Here is a 21008-nt window from a genome sequence, read left to right as displayed (position 1 = left end):
GGAGGAAGATTAGGAAGACAAAGGCAGAGCAGAGAACCATGTGGTGGAAGCTGAGACAGGACGAGTGTTGTGCAGCTTTTCGGGAAGAGGTGAGACAGGCTCTCGGTGGACAGGAGGAGCTTCCAGAAGACTGGTCCACTGCAGCCAAGGTGATCAGAGAGGCAGGCAGGAGAGTACTTGGTGTATCTTCTGGCAGGAAAGGAGAGAGGAGACTTGGTGGTGGAACCTCACAGTACAGGAAATCATACAAGGAAAAAGGTTAGCTAAGAAGAAGTGGGACACTGAGAGGACCGAGGAGAGGCGAAAGGAATACCTTGAGATGCGACATAGGGACAAGGTAGAGGTGGCAATGGCCAAACAAGAGGCATGTGATGACATGTGTGCCAGGTTGGACACTAAAGAAGGAGAAAATGATCTATACAGGCTGGCCAGACAGAGGGATATTGATGGGAAGGATGTGCAGCAGGTTAGGGTGATTAAGGATAGAGATGGAAATATGTTGACTGGTGCCAGCAGTGTGCTAGATAGATGGAAAGAATACTTCGAGGAGTTGATGAATGAGAAAAATGAGAGAGAAGGGAGAGTAGAAGAGGCAAGTGTGGTGGAGCAGGAAGTGGCAATGATTAGTAAGGGGGAAGTTACAAAGGCATTAAAGAGGATGAACAATGGAAAGGCAGTTGGTCCTGATGACACTCCTGTGGAGGTATGGAAGCATCTAGGAGAGGTGGCTGTGGAGTTTTCGACCACCTTGTTCAATAGAATTCTAGCGCGTGACAAGGTGCCTGAGAAATGGAGGAAAGGTGTGCTGGTGCCTATTTTAAGAAGAAGGGTGATGTGAAGAGCTGTGGGAACTATAGAGTAATGAAGTTGATGAGCCACACAATGAAGTTATGGGAAAGAGTAGTGGAGGCAAGACTTAGGACAGAAGTGAGTATTTGTGAACAACAGTATGGTTTCATGCCTCGAAAGAGTACCACAGATGCTTTATTTGCCTTGAGGATGTTGATGGAAAAGTACAGAGAAGGTCAGAAGGAGCTACATTGTGTCTTTGTAGATCTAGAGAAAGCCTATGACAGAGTACCCAGAGAGGAACTGTGGTACTGCATGCGGAAGTTTGGAGTGGCAGAGAAGTATGTTAGAATAATACAGGACATGTACGAGGGCAGCAGAACAGTGGGGAGGTGTGCTGTAGGTGTGACAGACAAATCTAAGGTGGAGGTGGGACTGCATCAGGGATCAGCCCTGGGCCACTTCCTGTTTGCAGTGGTGATGGATAGGCTGACAGATGAGGTTAGACTGGAATCCCCGTGGACCATGATGTTTGCAGATGACATTGTAATCTGCAGTGAAAGCAGGGAGCAGGTGGAAGAACAGTTAGAAAGATGGAGGAATGCACTGGAAAGCAGAGGAATGAAGATTAGCCGAAGTAAAACAGAATATATGTGCATGAATGAGAGGGGTAGTGGGGGGAGAGTGAGGCTACAGGGAAAAGAAATAGCAAGGGTGGAGGACTTTAAATACTTGGGGTCAACCGTCCAGAGCAATGGTGAGTGTGGTCAGGAAGTGAAGAAACGGGTCCAAGCAGGTTGGAACGGGTGAAGGAAGGTGTCAGGTGTGTTATGTGACAGAAGAGTCTCTGCTAGGATGAAAGTTTATAAAACAGTGGTGAGGCCAGCCATGATGTACGGATTAGCGACAGTGGCACTGAAGAGACAACAGGAAGCAAAGCTGGAGTTGGCGGAAATGAAGATGTTGAAGTTTGCTCTCTTAGTGACCAGGTTGGATAAAATTAGAAATCATCAGAGGGACAGCCAAGGTTCGATGTTTTGAGACAAAGTTAGAGAGAGCAGACTTCGATGGTTTGGACACGTCCAGAGGAGAAATAGAGAGTATATTGATAGAAGGATGATGAGGATGGAGCTGCCAGGCAAGAGAGCTAGAGGAAGACCAAAGAGAACGTTGATGGATGGCGTGAGGGAAGACATGAGGGCAGTTGGTGTTCGGGAGGAGGATGCAGGAGATAGGCTTACATGGAAAAGGATGACGTGCTGTGGCGACCCCTAAAGGGACAAGCCGAAAGGAAAAGAAGAATACAAGTCGCAGACTGACTACATTGTAGCCAAGTGTAATTTCTTCAGTGTTGTCCCATAAAAAGATACACTAGAATACAATATTTATGTGAGGGTTGTACTCACTTTTGTGTGACACTGTAGGCATTAAACGGGAATTGTGCACTTGGACCTGCAGCGTAAATCCAGCCTGAGCGTCTTTTACACGAGTAAACACCAGCAAAACGCTCCATGGAAAAATGGTGTTGAACGCATCTCAGCTTGTCAGTCAGCCCGCCGCCTCGGGGAAGGAAGTGCGGGTCAATCAATGACACGCGCGGCACCACAACGTTCTCACACTCGTAAAACACACGACGGCGGCCATTGGGGCTGAATGGACACTTTTTGCACACGCAACGATGAAAGAAAAAAAAAGATCGAAACGAGGAGTGCAGATAAAATACATGTTAACGTACTGGACGTCCTTATGTCGTGTTCCATCCAATCAATCATCTGTCAATCAACAATGTGTCGTGGTTAGTTGTCGACGGCCAAATGTTTCGTGATGCCAACGTCACGCCCTGGCTTTTCTAGATAAGTACTTCTTTTGATCTATTGTTGTTATGAATTGTCAAAAATGTATTGTATTTTGTTTCATTTTTTCCACTTTTGCTTCGATAAACAAAAATGGAATCACACATGCCACCAGCATGAATCCTCACTCCTATCGCTCTGCTTTCCTGCTCTGCTTGCTTCCACACACACTAAATGTACAACTCGCTCAAAACTCTTTTTGCGCACCACAAACCACCATATTATCCCCTTGTCACTATTTCCTGTGTTCAGTGTTTACTTGTTACCCTTCTATGTACCCTGGCTTTGCAGTACTCAAATATAGCATCTCTATCACCCGCTCTAAATAACATTCGTCAACACAATACCAAAAAAAATAATAAATACATCCCGAAAACTGTCAAAAAAACAACAACAACAAAGAATGGATCGTACCAAATTATTTAAAATTATGATACACACACCCATTATATGTCACACTTATAATTAGTGTCTTGGAATGGCAATGCCATTCGATCACAGGCAAAGAGAATTAAGATTATGGATTATACCACTAAATTTAATACAGAGCTCCTCTTATTACAAGAAACCCACCTTACTAAGTCAGAAGGAAAATGGCTCTGACTCAAATTTCACTCAGGTTATCTAGGCCTTTTATAACTGTAGACAAAGAGGAGTCTCAATACTAGTCTATAAAAAACTACATTTTATAATAAATACTACAGTAGCAGATCCAGAAGACCGATATACAATTATACAGGCTACAATATTTAATGAGCTTTATACAATTGTCAATGTATACACGCTCCAAATAAAGATGATCCAGCCTTTTTCACATGCTCTTTTCACACTTGTTAAACTTGTCAGCCACTTCTACGATTATTATGGGAGGTGATTTTAACCTAACACTAAATCCCCTAATAGATCGCTCAAATCGAAAAAATAGTAATCAGCCACAATGCTCCAATATACTAGAGCAGTATATGGATGACTTTGGTCTCGTTGACATATGGAGGCTGAAAAACCGCACAAAAAGAGAATACAGATTTTTCTCATCAGTTCACTGCTCTTTCTCAAGAATATATTTCTTTATTTCAAACAATTTGGCAGCTCAAAGAATTACTCCCAAAATACATCCAATCATCATCAGTGATTACGCACCAATTTCTCTCAATCTAAAAGTTGAATCAAATTTGGGAACCCCACCAACATGGCGCTTCAATATGTCCCTAGTGAAGTACCCAGATTTCGATTCTTTTTTGAGGAAGGAATGGGATAAGTTTTTGAAATTTAACGACTCCCCAACCCTATCCCCATCTCTGTTGTGGGAAACCGGGAAAGCTGTTTTGAGAAGTCGAATCATATCATATTCTTTGTATAAGAAAAAGCCGGAACAAAAATTGGAAACAGGAATTGAGGAAAAAATAAAACACCTCACAGAAGAATATGCAATTAATCCGATAGATACGCTTAGAAACCAACTTCAAAAGGCAAAACATCAGTTAGACGTTATCTTATCAAAACGAACAGATTTTCGACAACAACAGTTAAGATACTCTAACTTTGAGTACAATTATAAATCAGGAAAATTCCTTGCAAACCAACTTCAGCGCAATAAAGGTCATTAATTACAGCCATTCAAGATTGAAACGGCAACTGTACACAGTCACCGCTAGAAATAAATGAAATTTTTTAACAATTTTTATAGCAATTTATAGGCATCTTCAAACAACCCAGATCAAAAAGAAATTGAAAGTTTTATTAAGGATCTAAACATCCCTCAATTAAATACACAAATTAAAGAAAGCCTTGAGGTTCCTTTAACCATCACAGAATTACATAACGCATTAAAAAATATGCAACCGGGACAGGCACCTGGCCCTGACGGAATCCCTATTGAATTCATTAAACATTTTTGGCCAATACTAGCGCCTCTATTTTTCAGAACAGTCAATGAGATAAAGGATAAAGGTAGAATTGGTAGCTATATGAACACAGCTTCAATTAAGTTATTACTAAAGCCAGGTAAAGACCCCACTCTCCCGGTGAATTATCGGCCCTTATTAATGTATTAATGATTAATGTAGATATCAAGATTATCTCGAAAGCCCTTGCAGCAAGACTTGAAAAGGTACTTCCGTCGATAATCCACTATGACCAGACAGGCTTCATTAAAGGTAGAAGTTCCACAAATAATGTCAGATGTCTGTTGAATTTAATAAGCATGTCACAGCGTAAAAATCTAAACGCAATTATCATGTAACTTGACGCAGAGAAAGCTTTTGATAAAGTTAACTGGGTTTTCCTGTTTGAAGTACTTTGCAAATTTGGCTTTGGAGATTCAATTATACATTGGATAGCAACAATTGTTGTTGTTTTATTATTATTATTATATTCATTTATTTTTCTTTTTTCTCTTTTATTTTCACACATTTTAGATCGTTTGCGTGGTGAAAAGACACATGCATGCTGTGGGGATCTTCTCCTCTTGTCCCTGTTATCTCATTCACTGTTCCGGAATCTGTGGGTGCGGGACTTTTCTTCACTTCTTCCTGATCTCAGGGGTTGGGGGGAACCACTGGGGCGACCTACTGGGGAATAGTGGAGGTGTGATGGTGACTCGCCCATGTTCCGTGGGTGCTGAGGCGGTGCCGGCTGGCACCCGCCTGGATCCCCTGCTCTGGCTGCTGGTGGGGCCCCCCTGTCGCTCCTCGGGCCTGCTTCCTCCTCTTCTCTCTGTTCCTTGCGTCCTGCTGCAGTCGCCTCTTCCTCTTTCCGTGGGGGAGCCAGGCGGTCCCCTGTGGGCTGTGGGGCCTGCTGTGGGGTTCTTTTCCTTGCCTGGTTTGGGGGCGGGGGCACCTCCCACGCTCAGGGCCAGGTAGTGGCTGCTGCGGGTCTGGGAGGGATGGCCCTCTTCGTTGGTGGTTGTCCGGCCTCATGGGCCCGACCTGCTTGAGCCATGCCTCTTAATCACTCACTCCCACCATTCAGTGTATATATTTTTCTCACTAAACTTTAGTTTTTCTCACTAAACACATCTAGGCACATACACATACCACATACACATACCAAAGGGTTCCTGGGGGACTGGTATGGGAGTGGGTGCCAGATCGGGTTTCAGCACGTCTGTGCTGTTTCCCGGTCTGTACGCCCTGCCCCTCTGCCCTTCCTGCCCCCCTGGATTTTAAATGCATTACACACTCCCCAGGCATTGGGTCCCTGCGGCCCCCACCAGGTGGCCAGTTGTCGGAGCGCCTCGGTGGGGCCGGCAGACCGCCCTGGGTCCCTTGGTGTGGGACGTGTCTGGGCTGCTCTCGGGTGGACCCCTCGGCCTGATCCCGCACCTCGATTGATTGGGTGAGGTCCTCAGCCGCCGCGGTGTGGCCACAGCAATTACAGGACACTTCTGTCAGTCTTTGTGCATGTAAAACGGTTTAAATTCACTTGCATGTATCCGCAGACACCCCAAGGACTCTTTCACTGGGTGTGGGGTCACGCGCTTACTGCGACAAATAACTCATGAATAGGCAAATCACGTGTGTATCCCCTCACTTATACTTTGGTACTGTAGACTTTTATAATTCACATAATTAATGCCACCACACTTCAGTTGCACAGTCGGGTTCACGACCCTTGTCCTGCATGCTTCTTCTCCTGTCCTTGTCCTGTTCTATCTTGTCCTGTCCTTCCCTCACAGGGTGTAGAACTCCGCACACACATTATTTATATATATATATATATATATATATATATATATATATATATATATATATATATATATATATAAATATACTGTATATGTTTGGAAACAATAGTATATAATAATAACAATTAAAAAGAAAATGAAGACAATATCTAATAAATAAACAAATTACTATTTTTATTACTGTTAAATAATAATAATAATAGTAATATATTCTCAATAAATTGCTTTAAATAAAACATGACACTTTATTAAAGTAATATATGGCGATGGCTAGTAAATAATATTTTAAAAATTGATAATTAATTCTAACTAGCCACTGTATAAAAGCCATGTGAATAAAAGATTGTATAAGACAATAAAACAAAATGAAAAAAAACTATGAATATAAATAATGGCTTTCAATTATAATAATAATAATAATAATAATATAGTGAATTACTCGCTGATTGTAAGGGGACCGGAAGGCTTTGGCCTTAACGACTTCATAATTTCCAATACAAGCCGAGACCACTATGAGTAATAATCATTGTGAATAATTATACGATCGCGCTATATTCCAAAGGAGGAGGGCGTGACATTCATCTTTATTTCAGCTTTGGTTGTAAAAAAAGAGCAGAGAGCGAGACGGCCAGTCAGAAAAGCGTGTGACGTTTTTATGCCGCAGTCATGACACGTCGTTATACAGTTTTCCGTTGTGATGGATGAGCACTGGGATTCGGACTGAGACGCCACAGTCGCTGCTCTCGTTGATGGACATATGGCGGGATGGAAAAGTACCGGCATGCATCCCATATACCATTAGTGGGGATATATTAGACTTAAACATTTAATTTGTTACTTCAGTAGATTTGTCAGGTATTAATATAAAAAGTGTACACACCGTGTTCAATTGTCAGGTTTTTGTGATATAAAAATGAGACCAAGATGAATGATTTAAAAACTTTTTCCACTGATAATGTGACCTATAATTTGTATTACAATTGAATTGTAGTTTACAGGTCACATTAATGGTGGGGAAAGTTTTTAAACGGTTGGGCTCATTTTGTTTTATCACAAAAACCTGGTATTTGAACAGGGGAGTGTAGACTTGTTATACCAATTGTATCTGTACTTTACTTATTTCTGACGACTTTTTACTTTTATCCCCATCATTTGAAAACAGAAATCTATACTTTCCACTCCTTACTTTGTCAAAATAAGCTAGTATTTATTTTTTCAACCTCCACTACGGACATAGAAAGAAGTGAAGAACTCTGTTTGAGATCTTGGAATAATAAATTAAAAGGCTGAAAGAATGTCTGCAAACATGTCTGCAAAAATCATTAAAATCTAAAACATAAATTGATGACTGTGAAAATATTATTCTTACTTATTTAGTATGATGAAAATTGTAAAAAACGATGTATCCATTAATGTAAACAGTCAAAATGTAATCAAATTTAGCATTTTAAATGATAAATTTAACATTTTTTAAATCTAAACTTAAAATGAATATAAATGGTGTAAATGTCCATTAAAAAATGTTAAATTAAATGTACACTAACATATATTCATATTGGTAAAATAGTATTGCAATTAAATGAGATTTCAAAATAGAGTGGATAAAATATCTTTTGCAAATCTAAAAAAAACAAAAAAAACAAGATGATTTCATTTATTTTTTACGTAATAGTTTTTAATCTGGCTACATTTGTATGGTAATATTTTCCGAGACAATTGCCTCTTTGAATTAATTTATTTTGTCTTTATTTTTTTAACATCCAAAAACGTAACGCTGCATCGTCATTTACTAACAATGATGACAAAAACATTAACATTTTGCTTCTTGTTCTCTCAATTTTCTCGCTATTGAGTTTATTCTTTTTCAGTAAGTCAGTACAGTATCGTTTTAATTTGCCCATCTCTGCTTTTTATCCGTGCGAACAATCCAATGTTACTTTTCTGTTGTGCATTCACAGCCGCTCAACCTGCTCGTAAAGCGTCATCCATAAACATGTGGCGTGTGGCCTACCTCCAGATAAGGTACAGGAGCGATGGATGGGAAGGGGTATTCCCTCAGCTGTCTCTCCTCATCCAGAAACTTGCCAGCCTTGCCGTTGTATGCCGGCTGGAACAGGCCATAGTTGAGCACGTCCTTCAGGCTCTGGTTGAGCGTGCACAGGATCCGCTGCTTGGAGCGCCAGATGGGAGCGTCCACGTTGAATTTCATGCATTTCTGCAGGAACCAAGGGAGAGGGTCAGTCACATGTGTCATATTTTTTTTTCTTCCCAGATTACACATGATGAATTTTAAAGAAAGAAAGCCTGACACGTAGGTGGAACGTGCTCCTGGAAATGGTCAAAAAGGCCATAAAATTGCAGTTTCAAACCAAAATGTCAGACGTCCTGTGTCTTTTGGAGCATGGGTTCATGAGACTTTTTTTGTGGGTCTACTCATGATAGACATGCCCACCAATTTTTTATGCTGCTAAGTGAAACTGGTTTTGGGGGCTGAATTTTGAAAGACTTCCAGGAGGCACTAAATTAGAGTTACAGGTTTTATGGTGAGTCATCCGCCCACACCACATGGCGAGTGATCCACCCACACCTGACGACAAAAACAAACATTTTGGATAATTTAGTGTCATCCATCCATCTAGTGTACGTGGTTAAAAATGTATAGCAATCAGACCAAATCTCTTGGATGAGTTTTTCTTTGAAGGATCCCTGGAAGAAATGGCAAAAAAGACCAAAGAATTGCGGCTTAAACCCAAAATGGCAGACTTTCTGTTTTTTTATAACATGGGTTTTTGAGACTTTTTTGTGGGTCTACTCATGATAGACATGACTACCAACTTTCACGTTGCTAAGTGAAACTGGCTTCAGGGGCTGACTTTTCAAAACAATACGAGCGGCGCTACCAAGTCAATTTGCAAATCATAGTGGTTTCCCCATTGCTCACCGTGCAAAATAAGATGCAAAAGCAGACCAGTTTTCGTGTATATAAGGTGTTCAATTACACTAGAAAGAAATTGTCAGCTCCACTTCGGCGGCCTTGCCCACCGTGGCGATGTTTGATGAGCAGTGCTGACTCACTCCCTCGCTTTCATCCTCCTGTCACGGCGTTGTTTACATGCTCAGTCGTGCCCCGCGTGCTAATCAGTGTCCCGACGTGTCAGACTAGTTCACACGCCGGCGGAGAGTCACCCGGCTGTGACATTGCCCTCTTCGTCAATCCTCCTCCCTTCTCTTCTACACTTATTTATTATTTTAAATATCAAAGTCCTGCTTTTCTGCTTCAATTAGGAGCAGCAGTGAAAGATGATCGTATAGCAGAGTAGGTGATAAACTGCAGGTCACTGAATGACAGGTACATGAGGGAAAAGGTGGCTTCTGATCATCTCATTAAGTGAGTCCCAACCACTGTGAGCTAGCTAAGAGATTAGCTTGTGCCAAGCACCTATAAAGTCTCGGCGCCCTTTGCACAATGGTCATTGCACCGGACTATTGCAATATGAGTCATTTGAACTGCTCTAAGTGCTACAGGACTCTGCATCTTTTTGCACAATTGTCCAAAAAAAAAGTCTTTATGTCCCAAAAGTGTTCTCTGTCAATTGACTGTCTGTTGTTGTACTAGAGCGGCTCCAATTACCGGAGACAAATTTCTTGTGTGTTTTTTGGACATACTTGGCAAATAAATATGATTCGGCTTCTGATTCTATATTGAACTGAGAGGAGGAGTTACATTTAGTCAGGCCACAGCGGTGTCTAACAGAAAAAAAGTGCTTTATCCCCATCTTGTGGCATTTATAAACAAATGCAAAATATTTTGTGTGTGGACGTCAATCGCTAGTGGATTCTTTTTTACCACCCAAATGAACTTGCAACCGCCGAACTGCAACTAATCGGGGGTCAAAGGCCTTTTCACATTGCACTTAGCAACATGCAGCGCGCTGTCCACGAACCCATTTATTGTGCATGGGCTGAGAGGACGGGAGGACGGAACGCTGTTGTTGTGAGACGCACAAGGTCACCGTTTGCCGCGACAACAAAAACAACTTATTTTCAGTGGATACAGTCCACATTCAAAGTACGGCAGTAGAGGAGAAGACGAAAATCAATTCAATTCAAGCCATTTACTCTGCTTTCTCAATCGCTCTGCCTTGGTCTAATAACATAGAATTGTGTGTTTGCTAGCGGAAAAGTTTATCTTCTGCCAAACAGAAATACGTGTGAAAAGGTCTATTGGGCATATCCTACACTCACCACACAATTGAACAGCACAGAAAACAACAAACTTACTTTAAAGGTTACTCTATAGTTGTTAGGGACTCATTCTGAACACAAGTGTTGCTATCTGCACACTTTCTGCGCCTCCAATCAAAAGCAACAAACTGTGACGTTGAGGTGGGCACTGCGCAGACGCATACGAATAAACAGAATGAGCACGCTCCGGGTTATCATTCTCCAGGCTGTACAGTTGGTTAAATAGGGTTACTTAAGTGGGACATACACATCAGAGGCCCGCACACGATCGCTAAGTGCTAAGGGTTGTACCTAATGAAAACAAACGCACAATGACACACAATTATGTCACGGCGTATTTGAAATTCACAACACGCACCTGCTAATTAGGACACATTGTTATGTGCTTACGCAATCAAGGGTGGTGCTTGGAAGAGGAGGACTCTGCTGCAGTATCTGCAAAGCCACAGAAGGCACGGAAGGCACGGAAAGGGGGGTCCGCAATGAGCAGCAGACAGTGCATTGTCACGTGAAGAAAAGAAAGACGATAAGAGTGTTGAGATGATGGAGGGTAATGACTCTAACGCAGCGCTATGACTCCATATTGGCCGCATGACATACGCGCAAATTAATACTTGGGAGCGTGTGACTGGAAAAGGACGGATACAAGAGTCCTGAAGGGGACAATTCAGGTCACTCCTTTTGCTGTTGTGATTTTTACCTACGGCTAGGCAATGGCTATCAGACACACTGACTGCATTTTATTTTGGGCTGGCGTCCAAAGGCAAGACAAAGTGACTGCTTATTTGCTGAAAAGGACAGCATATTGGTTTACCAGAAAAGTTGAGCACTACAAGGTGATCGAAAAGTACCTCCCGATTCCAAAATACCAATGATGTTGTTGATTTAGATCATCTGTGGCATTATACAGGGATCTGGTCTAATACAGTTGTTAAGCACCGTCTCTTCATAAATCTTCGGGAAATAATATACAGAAACCCTCCAACATGTTTTACCTGAAGGGCATACTTCCTGAGATTCAAATTGTCTGCTTCACTAAAACAAAGAAAGAAAGTAAGAGCGATCAGCTCCCATCCGAGTGTACAGAACCACCTGTATGCAGTTGTAACGTTACAAGAAAAAAGATGTGTTATCACGAGGCTCAAGATTGAGAAGTTGTAATCTTTTGTCAATTAGTGGTATCGGCATAGAGTTCGACTCTACCGACCGCTTGCTGGTGATGTCATCCTGCTGTGTTTTTTATCCATCTCCAGGGCCATGTCGAACAGTACCCATTCTCCCTGCCTTCCCGTCTCCTCAGGAACTACAGAGGGAACCTACGCACTAAGCTATCTTGCGCCACACCAGCTATGAGCTGCAGCTGGATAGCTAGCACAGCTAAACACTGTTCTTTCATGGTAGGGAGGCGCTCTTTTAAATCCGTTTACCACGGCGTTCCAAAGGTGGGAAAGTAACTAGAATTTGTACAAAAATCCAAATGTGCCATTGCTTGTCGCTATCGAACACTAATGCAGTTGTAGCAAAGTCAGAATGAGAGTTAATATGCGGATGAAAAACACTTATTGGCCATAAAGATAAAACAATCAAATGGAAAAACAGTAAGTAAGGTAGTAACTGAACGTGACGGCGTATTCTTATACTGTTCGTAACTTTGAAATGTTTTATGTCTGAACTATCGTTAAAGCCCCTGCCATACCTACGTTTCACCTTTAATCCATTAGTGAAGCCGTTAGTCCATAGACAAGGGTTTCATTTCATTCACGAGACTTCATTCAGTGCACTTTAGGCCAACTAACTGACTGTGGAAGGAATGATTAGGGATTGTCGCAAAGCGGTGTTTTCCAAATGAACTACAAACCAATACCAATGAAGTTGGGACATTGTGTTAAACAAATAAAAACAGAATACAATGATTTGCAAATCATGTTCGACATATATTTAATTGAATACACTACAAAGACAAGATAGTTAATGGTCAAACTTATAAACTTTATTGTTTTTAGCAAATAATCATTAACTTTGAATTTCATGGCTGCAACACGTTCCAAAAAAGCTGGGACAGGTGGCAAAAAAGACTGAGAAAGTGGAGGAATGCTCATCAAACACCTGTTTGAAACATTCCACAGGTGAACAGGCTTATTGGGAACAGGTGGGTGCCATGATTGGGTATAAAATGAGCTTCCGTGAATTGGTCCGTCATTCACAAGCAAAGCTGGGGCGAGGTTCACCTCTTTGTGAACAAGTGCGTGAGAAAATAGTCGAACAGTTTAAAGACAATGTTCCTCAACATACAATTGCAAGGAATTTAGGGATTTCATCATCTTCTTCTTTTCCTTTCAGCTTGTCCCTTTAGGGGTCGCCACAGCGCGTCATCCTATCTCCTGCATCCTCCTCTCGAACACCAACTGCCCTCATGTCTTTCCTCCCGACATCCATCAACCTTCTCTTTGGTCTTCCTCTAGCTCTCTTGCCTGGCACCTCCACCTTAAATTCGTCTGTCACACCTACAGCACACCTCACCACTGATCTGCTGCCCTCGTACAGGTCCTGTATTATTCTAAAATACTTCTCTGCCACTCCAGACCTCCGCATGCAGTACCACTGTTCCTCTCTGGGTACTCTATCATAGGCTTTGTCTAGATCTACAAAGACAGAATGTAGCTCCTTCTGACCTCTGTTCTTTTCCATCAACATCCTCAATGCAAATAATGCATCTGTGGTACTCTTTCGAGGCATGAAACCATACTGTTGTTCGCAAATACTCACTTCTGTCCTAAGTCTAGCCTCCACTACTCTTTCCCATAACTTCATTGTGGGGCTCATCAACTTTATTTCTCTGTAGTTCCCACAGCTCTGCACATCACCATTGTTTTTAAAAATGGGCACCAACACACCTTTGCTCCATTCCTCAGGCATCTTCTCACCCACTAGAATTCTATTGAACAAGTTGGTTAAAAACTCCACAGCCACCTCTCCTAGATGCTTCCATACCTCCACAGGAATGTCATCAGGACCCACTGCCTTTCCATTTTTCATCCTCTTTAATGTCTTTCTAACTTCGCCCTTACTAATCATTGCCACTTCCTGGTCCACCACACTTGCCTCTTCTACTCTCCCTTCTCTCTGATTTTCCTCATTCATCAATTCCACAAAGTATTCTTTCCATCTATCTAGCACACTACTGGCACCAGTCAACATATTTCCATCCCTATCCTTAATCAACCTAACCTGCTGCACATCACTCCCATCTCTCTCCCCGTCTGTCTATCCAACCTGTATAGATCATTTTCTCCTTCTTTTGTGTCCAACCTGGCATACATGTCATCATATGCCTCTTGTGTGGCCTTTGCCACCTCTACCTTGTCCCTATGTCGCATCTCAAGGTATTCCTTTCGCCTCTCCTCGGTCCTCTCAGTGTCCCACTTCTTCTTAGCTAACCTTTTTCCTTGTATGATTTCCTGTACTGTGAGGTTCCACCACCAAGTCTCCTTCTCTCCTTTCCTGCCAGAAGATACACCAAGAACCCGCCCGCCTGCCTCTCTTATCACCTTGGCTGTAGTGGTCCAGTCTTCTGGAAGCTCCTCCTGTCCACCGAGAGCCTGTCTCACCTCTTCACGAAAAGCTGCACAACACTGTCTCAGCTTCCACCACATGGTTCTCTGCTCTGCCTTTGTCTTCCTAATCTTCCTCCCCACCACCAGAGTCATTTTACACACCACCATCCTATGCTGTCTAGCCACACTCTCCCCTACCACTACCTTACAGTCAGTCAGTAACCTCTGTCAGATTACATCGTCTGCACAAAATCTAATCCACCTGCGTGCTTCTACCTCCGCTCTTGTAGGTCACACTATGTTCGTGCCTCTTCTAGAAAAAAGTGTTCACTACAGCTAGTTCCATCCTTTTTGTAAAGTCTACCACCATCTGTCCCTCCAAGTTCCTTTCCTGGATGCCTTACTTACCCATCACTTCTTCATCACCCTTGTTTCCTTCACCAACATGTCCATTACAATCTGCACCAATCATGATTCTCTCTCTGTCTGGGATGCTCAGAACTACTTCGTCTAGCTCCTTGCAGAATTTCTCTTTCACCTCTAGGTCACATTCTACCTGTGGGGCATAGCCACTAATCACATTATACATAACACCCTCAAGTTCAAGTTTCAGTCTCATCACTCGATCTGATACTCTTTTCACTTCCAAGACATTCTTAACCAACTCTTCTTTTAAAATAACCCCGACTCCATTTCTCTTCCCATCTACACCATGGTAAAATAATTAAACCCTGCCTCTAAACTTATAGCCTTACTGCCTTTCCACCTGGTCTCCTGGACACACAACATACCAAACTTTCTCCTAATCATCATGTCAACCAACTCCTGAGATTTTCCTGTCATAGCACCAACATTCAATGTCCATACATTCAGTTCTAGGCTCTGTGCTTTCCTCTTCTCTTCCTGCCGAAGAACCCGTTTCCACCTCTTCTTCTTCTTCATTTCATCATCTACGGTCCATAATATCATCCAAAGGTTCAGAGAATCTGGAGGAATCACTGCATGTAAGCGGCAAGGCCAAAAACCAAAATTGAATGCCCGTGACGTTCGATCCCTCAGGCGGCACTGCATCAAAAACCGACATCAATGTGTAAAGTATATCACCACATGGGCTTAGGAACACTTGAGAAAACCAATGTCAGTAAATACAGTTCGGCGCTACATCCGTAAGTGCAACTTCAAACTCTACTATGCAAAGCAATAGCCATTTATCAACAACACCCAGAAACACCTCCAGCTTCTCTGGGCCCGAGCTCATCTAAGATGGACTGATGCAAAGTGGAAAAGTGCTCCGTGGTCCGACGAGTCCACATTTCAAATTGTTTTTGGAAATTGTGGACGTCGTGTCCTCCTGGCCAAAGAGGAAAAGAACCATCAGGACTGTTATGGACGCAAAGTTCAAAAGCCAGCATCAGCTTCAACAATTAGTGTCCTCAGTTCCCAAACGTTTATTGAATGTTGTTAAAACAAAAGGTGATGTAACACAGTGGTAAACATGACCCTGTCCCAGCTTTTTTGGAACGTGTTGCAGCCATAAAATTCTAAGTTTATGATTATTTACTAAAAACAATAAAGTTTATCAGTTTGAACATTAAATGTATCATCTTTGCAGTGTATTTAATTAAATATAGGTCGAACATGATTTGCAAATCATTGTATTCTGTTTTTATTTGTTTAACACAACGTCCCAACTTCATTGGAATTGGGGTTGTACTTCACTACATCCTTAACCTCGAAATGCTGTTGCCGTCGTAAACAGAGGACCCTCTGTTAAAGTTGTCATCTTGCAAGAATACAGTCGCAATGTTACAAGCAAAGATTTGTTATTAACATCATTATTATTTAACATTATCCGCGACCCTAGCGAGGACAAGCGGCTCAGAAAATGGATGGATGGATGGAATATGTACAGTGGGTACGGAAATTATTCAGACCCCCTTAAATATTACACACTTTGTTATATTGCAGCCATTTCCTAAAATCATTTAAGTTATTTTTTTCCGTCATTAATGTTCACACAGCACCCCATATTGACAGAAAAAGAGATTTGTTGAAATTGTTGCAGATTTATTAAAAAAGAAACAAAGCCATAAGTATTCAGACCCTTTGCTCAGTATTTAGTAGAAGCACCCTTTTGAGCTTATACAGCCATGAGTCTTTTTGGGAATGATGCAACAAGTTTTTCAGACCTGGATTTGGGGATCATCTACCATTCCTCCTTGCAGATCCTCTCCAGTTCTGTCAGGTTGGATGGTGAACATTGGTGGACAGTCATTTTCAGGTCTCTCCAGAGATGCTCAATTGGGTTTAAGTCAGGGTTCTGGGTGGGCCATTCAAGAACAGTCACGGAGTTGTTCTGAAGCCACTCCTTTGTTATTATTTATATTATTAAGGATATCCCTGTACTTGGCCGCATTCATCTTTCCCTCAATTGCAACCAGTCGTCCTGTCCCTGCAGCTGAAAAACACCCCCACACCATGATGCTGCCACCACCATGCTTCACTGTTGGGACTCTATTGGACAGGTGATGAGCAGTGCCTGGTTTTATCCACACATACCGCCAAGAATTAAGGCCAAAAAGTTCTATCTTGGTCTTATCAGACCAGAGAATCTTATGTCTCATCATCTTGCAGTCCTTCAGGTGTTTTTTAGCAAACTACATGCGGGAGAGGCTTCCATTGGGCCACTCTGCCATAAAGCCCCGACTGGTGGAGAGCTGCAGTGATGTTTGACTTTCTACAACTTTCTCCCATCTCCCGACAGCATCTCTGGTGTTTAGCCACAGTGATCTTTGGGTTCTTCTTTACCTCTCTCACCAAGGCTCTTCTCCCCCAATTGTTCAATTTGGCCGGACGGCCAGCTCGAGGAAGGATTGGACATTGCAAAGAGGAACTATGCAGCAAAGTTGGAAAAACAGTTTAGCGCAAACGACTCTAAATCAGTCTGGCATGTATTCCAATCGCTGACTAATTACAAGCGACGATCCCCCCAAGCTGAGAACAATAACACACTAGCCAACGACTTGAATACCTTCTACTGCAGATTTGAAAAGGACAGTTTCAGCTCAGCGTTCAACACCATCATCCCTGAACTCCTTTCATCCAAGCTTCTCCAGCTCAGCGTCTCACCTGCCATCTGCCAGTGGATTTTCAGCTTTCTGACAGGCAGGACACAGCAGGTCAGGCTGGGGAAGGCCACCTCATTCACACGCAGCATCAGGTGACGAGTCTGCATATCGACAGGTAGTGGAGCGGCTGGAGCTGTGGTGCGGCTGACACAACCTGGAGCTGAAAACGCTCAAGACTGTAGAGATGATCGTGGACTTCAGGAGGCATCCTTCGCCACAGTTGTTGGCCGTGTGGGCGACCAAGAGACAGTTCTACACAGCGGTCAGTTCTGAGACAGTTCTACACAGCGGTCATCGAATCAGTCCTGTGTTCTTCCATCACAGTCTGGTTTGGTGCTGCTACAAAAAAGGACAACCTCCGACTGCAACGGACAATCAAGACTGCTGAAAGGATTATCGGTACCCCCCTACCCACCATTGAGGACTTGCACGCTGCCAGAACTAAGACAAGGGCGTGCAAAATCCTCTCGGGCCCTCCGCACCCCGGTCACCAGCTCTTCCAGCTCCTTCCCTCAGGTAGGCGCTACCGATCAATGCAAACTAGAGCTAGTAGACATTCCAACAGCTTCTTCCCCATTGCGATCAACTTCTTAAACACCTGACCTACAATTCCATTACAACATGCTGGCATTTTTTGACTTGAGTTCGTTGTCACATTTCTGTGGGGCCAATTATGTATTACTTGTGCACTCACTGTAGTTGTCTCGCCATGCTGCACTCTATTTGCATATACTGGCCACTCATGCCAGAGTAGCATCTGCTCCATTTGCACATTGATTGAGGAGTATCTGTAACATTTGCACAACCAACATTGTCCCAGATTATCGCACTACTCGTCACTTTAAACCGCATACACTCCTTGAAGTCTCAGCGCCCTTTGCACATTGGTCATTGCACTGGACTATTGCAATATTAGTCATTCGAACTGCTCTAAGTGCTAGAGGACTCTGCATCTTTTTGCACAATTGTCAAAAAAAAAAAAATGTACCAGCATTACCAGATAACTAGCAACCCTTTACTGCTCAGTGACTGTTTTCTTTTTTTGTCAATGTATTTCTGTCTCCAAAGTGTTCTGTAAATTGACTGTCTGTTGTCGTACTAGAGTGGCTCCAACTACCGGAGACAAATTCCTTGTGTGTTTTTTGGACATACTTGGCAAATAAAGATGATTCTGATTCTGGTCGTCACAAACGTCTTTCATTTAAGGATTATGGAGGCCACTGTCCTCTTAGGAACCTTAAGTTCAGCAGACATTTTTTTTATAACGTTGGCCAGATCTGTGCCTTGCCACAATTCTGTCTCTGAGCTCTTCAGGCAGTTCCTTTGACCTCATGATTCTCATTTGCTCTGACATGCAGTGTGAGTTGTAAGGTCTTATACAGGCAGGTGTGTGGCTTTCCTAATCAATTCAATCAATTGGTGGACAACTGGATAGATTGATCCTGGGAGGGGGGGGCTCCGAGCTTGGGTGTCCCTGCACCCTCTTGACCCCCTTTCTGCCCCGATAATCCCACCCTGGCTGGTTCCATTTCACATGCCCTACTCTTTGTAACACGGCGCACAAAAGTTCAGGAAAAATAAAAAATAAAAGCAAACAAACCCACCCAGGGAAACGATTTTTCAAGAAAAAAAAAAGACATCATGTTTTGGTGACACAAAATAGTACTAGGGGATCCTCGGTTTATAACGGAATTCCAACGGCGGCTATGGAACCACAATTTGTTGTATGTAAGTCAGAGCATGCTCTAGTACCTGAATAGGAAATCTTGGCTTTTAAAAGTGTATTGAAAGGAATTTGCACCAGCATCACAAATCAGATTGTGACTCGTGACACTGTTAACAGCCGTCCGATGTTCCCCTTTGATCACATCTCGCCAGACGTGAACTTTGCTGTAATGGACAAAATGTCATGGGTGACACATCTGGCTGCAGACAAATTAATACAGCACAGTGTGCCTTCCATTCGTTATCATCATCATCATCATCATCTGCACAATCATCTTGCAGAAGAACAATGATGCAGCCAGACCCCTTCTGGCGCTCGTACAATGCATTCGAGCTGAACGGTTCACTGAGAAATCGCATCGCTTTAATAAACGCAAACAAACACGCTTGACTGAAATTAAAAGGCGTACAGTTGCTCTCTCTCTCTGGCCGACTACACCAAAGGGTTAACATCTGCACCCCTGAGACAAGGTAGTGGAAACTGCATTGATTCAATTAACTTAGATTAATGGCCTTGCACCGAGATTCGGACACCTTGAAAAACACCGCTTGAACATACAGTATACTTTACAACGAAAATGCTGAGGGTGGACTTTCAACCACAACCCCCATCCCACCCACGCCCCCTCGCCCATCACAGCCGCACAGGATGAAGAATATATCATGCTCCTTTGACACTTAAAGCCAAAGTTTAATTTATTTTTAAAGTGGCATTTTGTCAAGGAAAGTGGATGGTTCAAGTTGTGCATGATAGGTGACAAAGATTACAATGCAACGCTTAATAAAAGCAGTACCAGGCAGTACAAGTATAGCAAAAATATGTTGGGGGGGAAAAAAAACTGCACACTAATTCTTATCAAGAATGACATCTGTCTGAACACTGATACAAGTAGTCTCAATCTCAGTCCTTCTTGATTTGAGTGCTGCATGTGACGCAGTTGATCATGTGATATTGTTACAGAGGTTAAAGGACTGTGTAGGTTTTCTGGTCCTGCCCTAAAATGGTTCAAAATGTACTTTGTTAAAATCAGAAACTGTTGGTCAGACCAAATGGCAGTGACTTGTGGGGTCACCCAGGGGTCCATCCTAGGACTCTTTTTGTTCAATCTTTACATGCTGCCCTCATCCAGTTACTAGGCAATAATAATGTATGCAGGTGAATATGGCCAATTGGACCGTCTTCGGCACTGTTTCCAATATCACCGACTGGATGCACAACAACTTCAACTGAACTCAGACAAGCCTGATTTCAGTGTCTTGGGCCTACAAAAAGAGAAAGGCTCAACAGTCACTACTACTCTAAATCAGAAAACCTAGGTAAGAAATCTAGGGGTAACCATGGACTCAGACCTAAACTTTAATATCCACATTAAACCAAACCCACCATAAGCCCTTTAACATCTAAAACAAATGTTTACTGTCTAAACCTGACTCAGAGAGGCTTATCCATGCATTATCACGAGCAGTTAGATTACTAAAACAGCCTTCTTATAGGACTCTCTAAACAAGCTGAAAGAGAGCTGAAGTATGTTGTACATCCAGAATGCTTCTGTTCGTTTCCTGACTAGTAGAAACCTACCAAATGGAACTATATTAATCCTTAGACACTGCCTGAAATAAGGTTTAAGAAGGTGTTATGACAGCTTAGACATCCAAAATGTATTCAAAAAGTAGTCATTTTGGTGGCAAAGTGTGAGAAACACTGGTCTATAATATTGGTGGACCAGCCAGGACACCTGTTGTGTTAGCACTAGCATCGGTCGCCACAGAACTTGAAGCCTCTGGTCACAGCTGTCATGGTCACAGTGGGGTGTTAATTTAATAACAAATATCGTGACAGACAAGTGTGTCGTGATGCTGAATGTGCTTCAACTGGTTGTGTAATTCGTAAGCGAGTGTTGCAAATAATTAGGCAGCAGCTTAAGTCTAGGTCCAGACAGTTTACGACAAGTAGATCTGACGTTGGCAACCTGCTGAGACCGCACGTTAGTGCTCTGCTCACACCTTATTACACAAGTAAGAAAGTTAC

At 42.6% G+C, this 21008-nt stretch overlaps 1 protein-coding gene across 1 annotated transcript in view; it reads right to left on the bottom strand.

The window, feature by feature from the left end:
• The window catches only part of shank3a (SH3 and multiple ankyrin repeat domains 3a), a 219495-nt gene that overhangs the window by 157994 nt on the left and 40493 nt on the right, over positions 1-21008 (bottom strand). Inside the window, exon 4 of the mRNA XM_061677680.1 lies at positions 8339-8542. Coding sequence (XP_061533664.1) covers positions 8339-8542 — 204 coding nt within the window. The remainder of the gene's footprint in view (positions 1-8338; positions 8543-21008) is intronic.

Source organism: Phycodurus eques, chromosome 5, assembly GCF_024500275.1.
Source record: "Phycodurus eques isolate BA_2022a chromosome 5, UOR_Pequ_1.1, whole genome shotgun sequence".
Lineage (NCBI taxonomy): Eukaryota > Metazoa > Chordata > Actinopteri > Syngnathiformes > Syngnathidae > Phycodurus > Phycodurus eques.
Note: the sequence above shows the minus strand (reverse complement) of the source record. Positions and strands in the feature narration are given on the sequence as shown.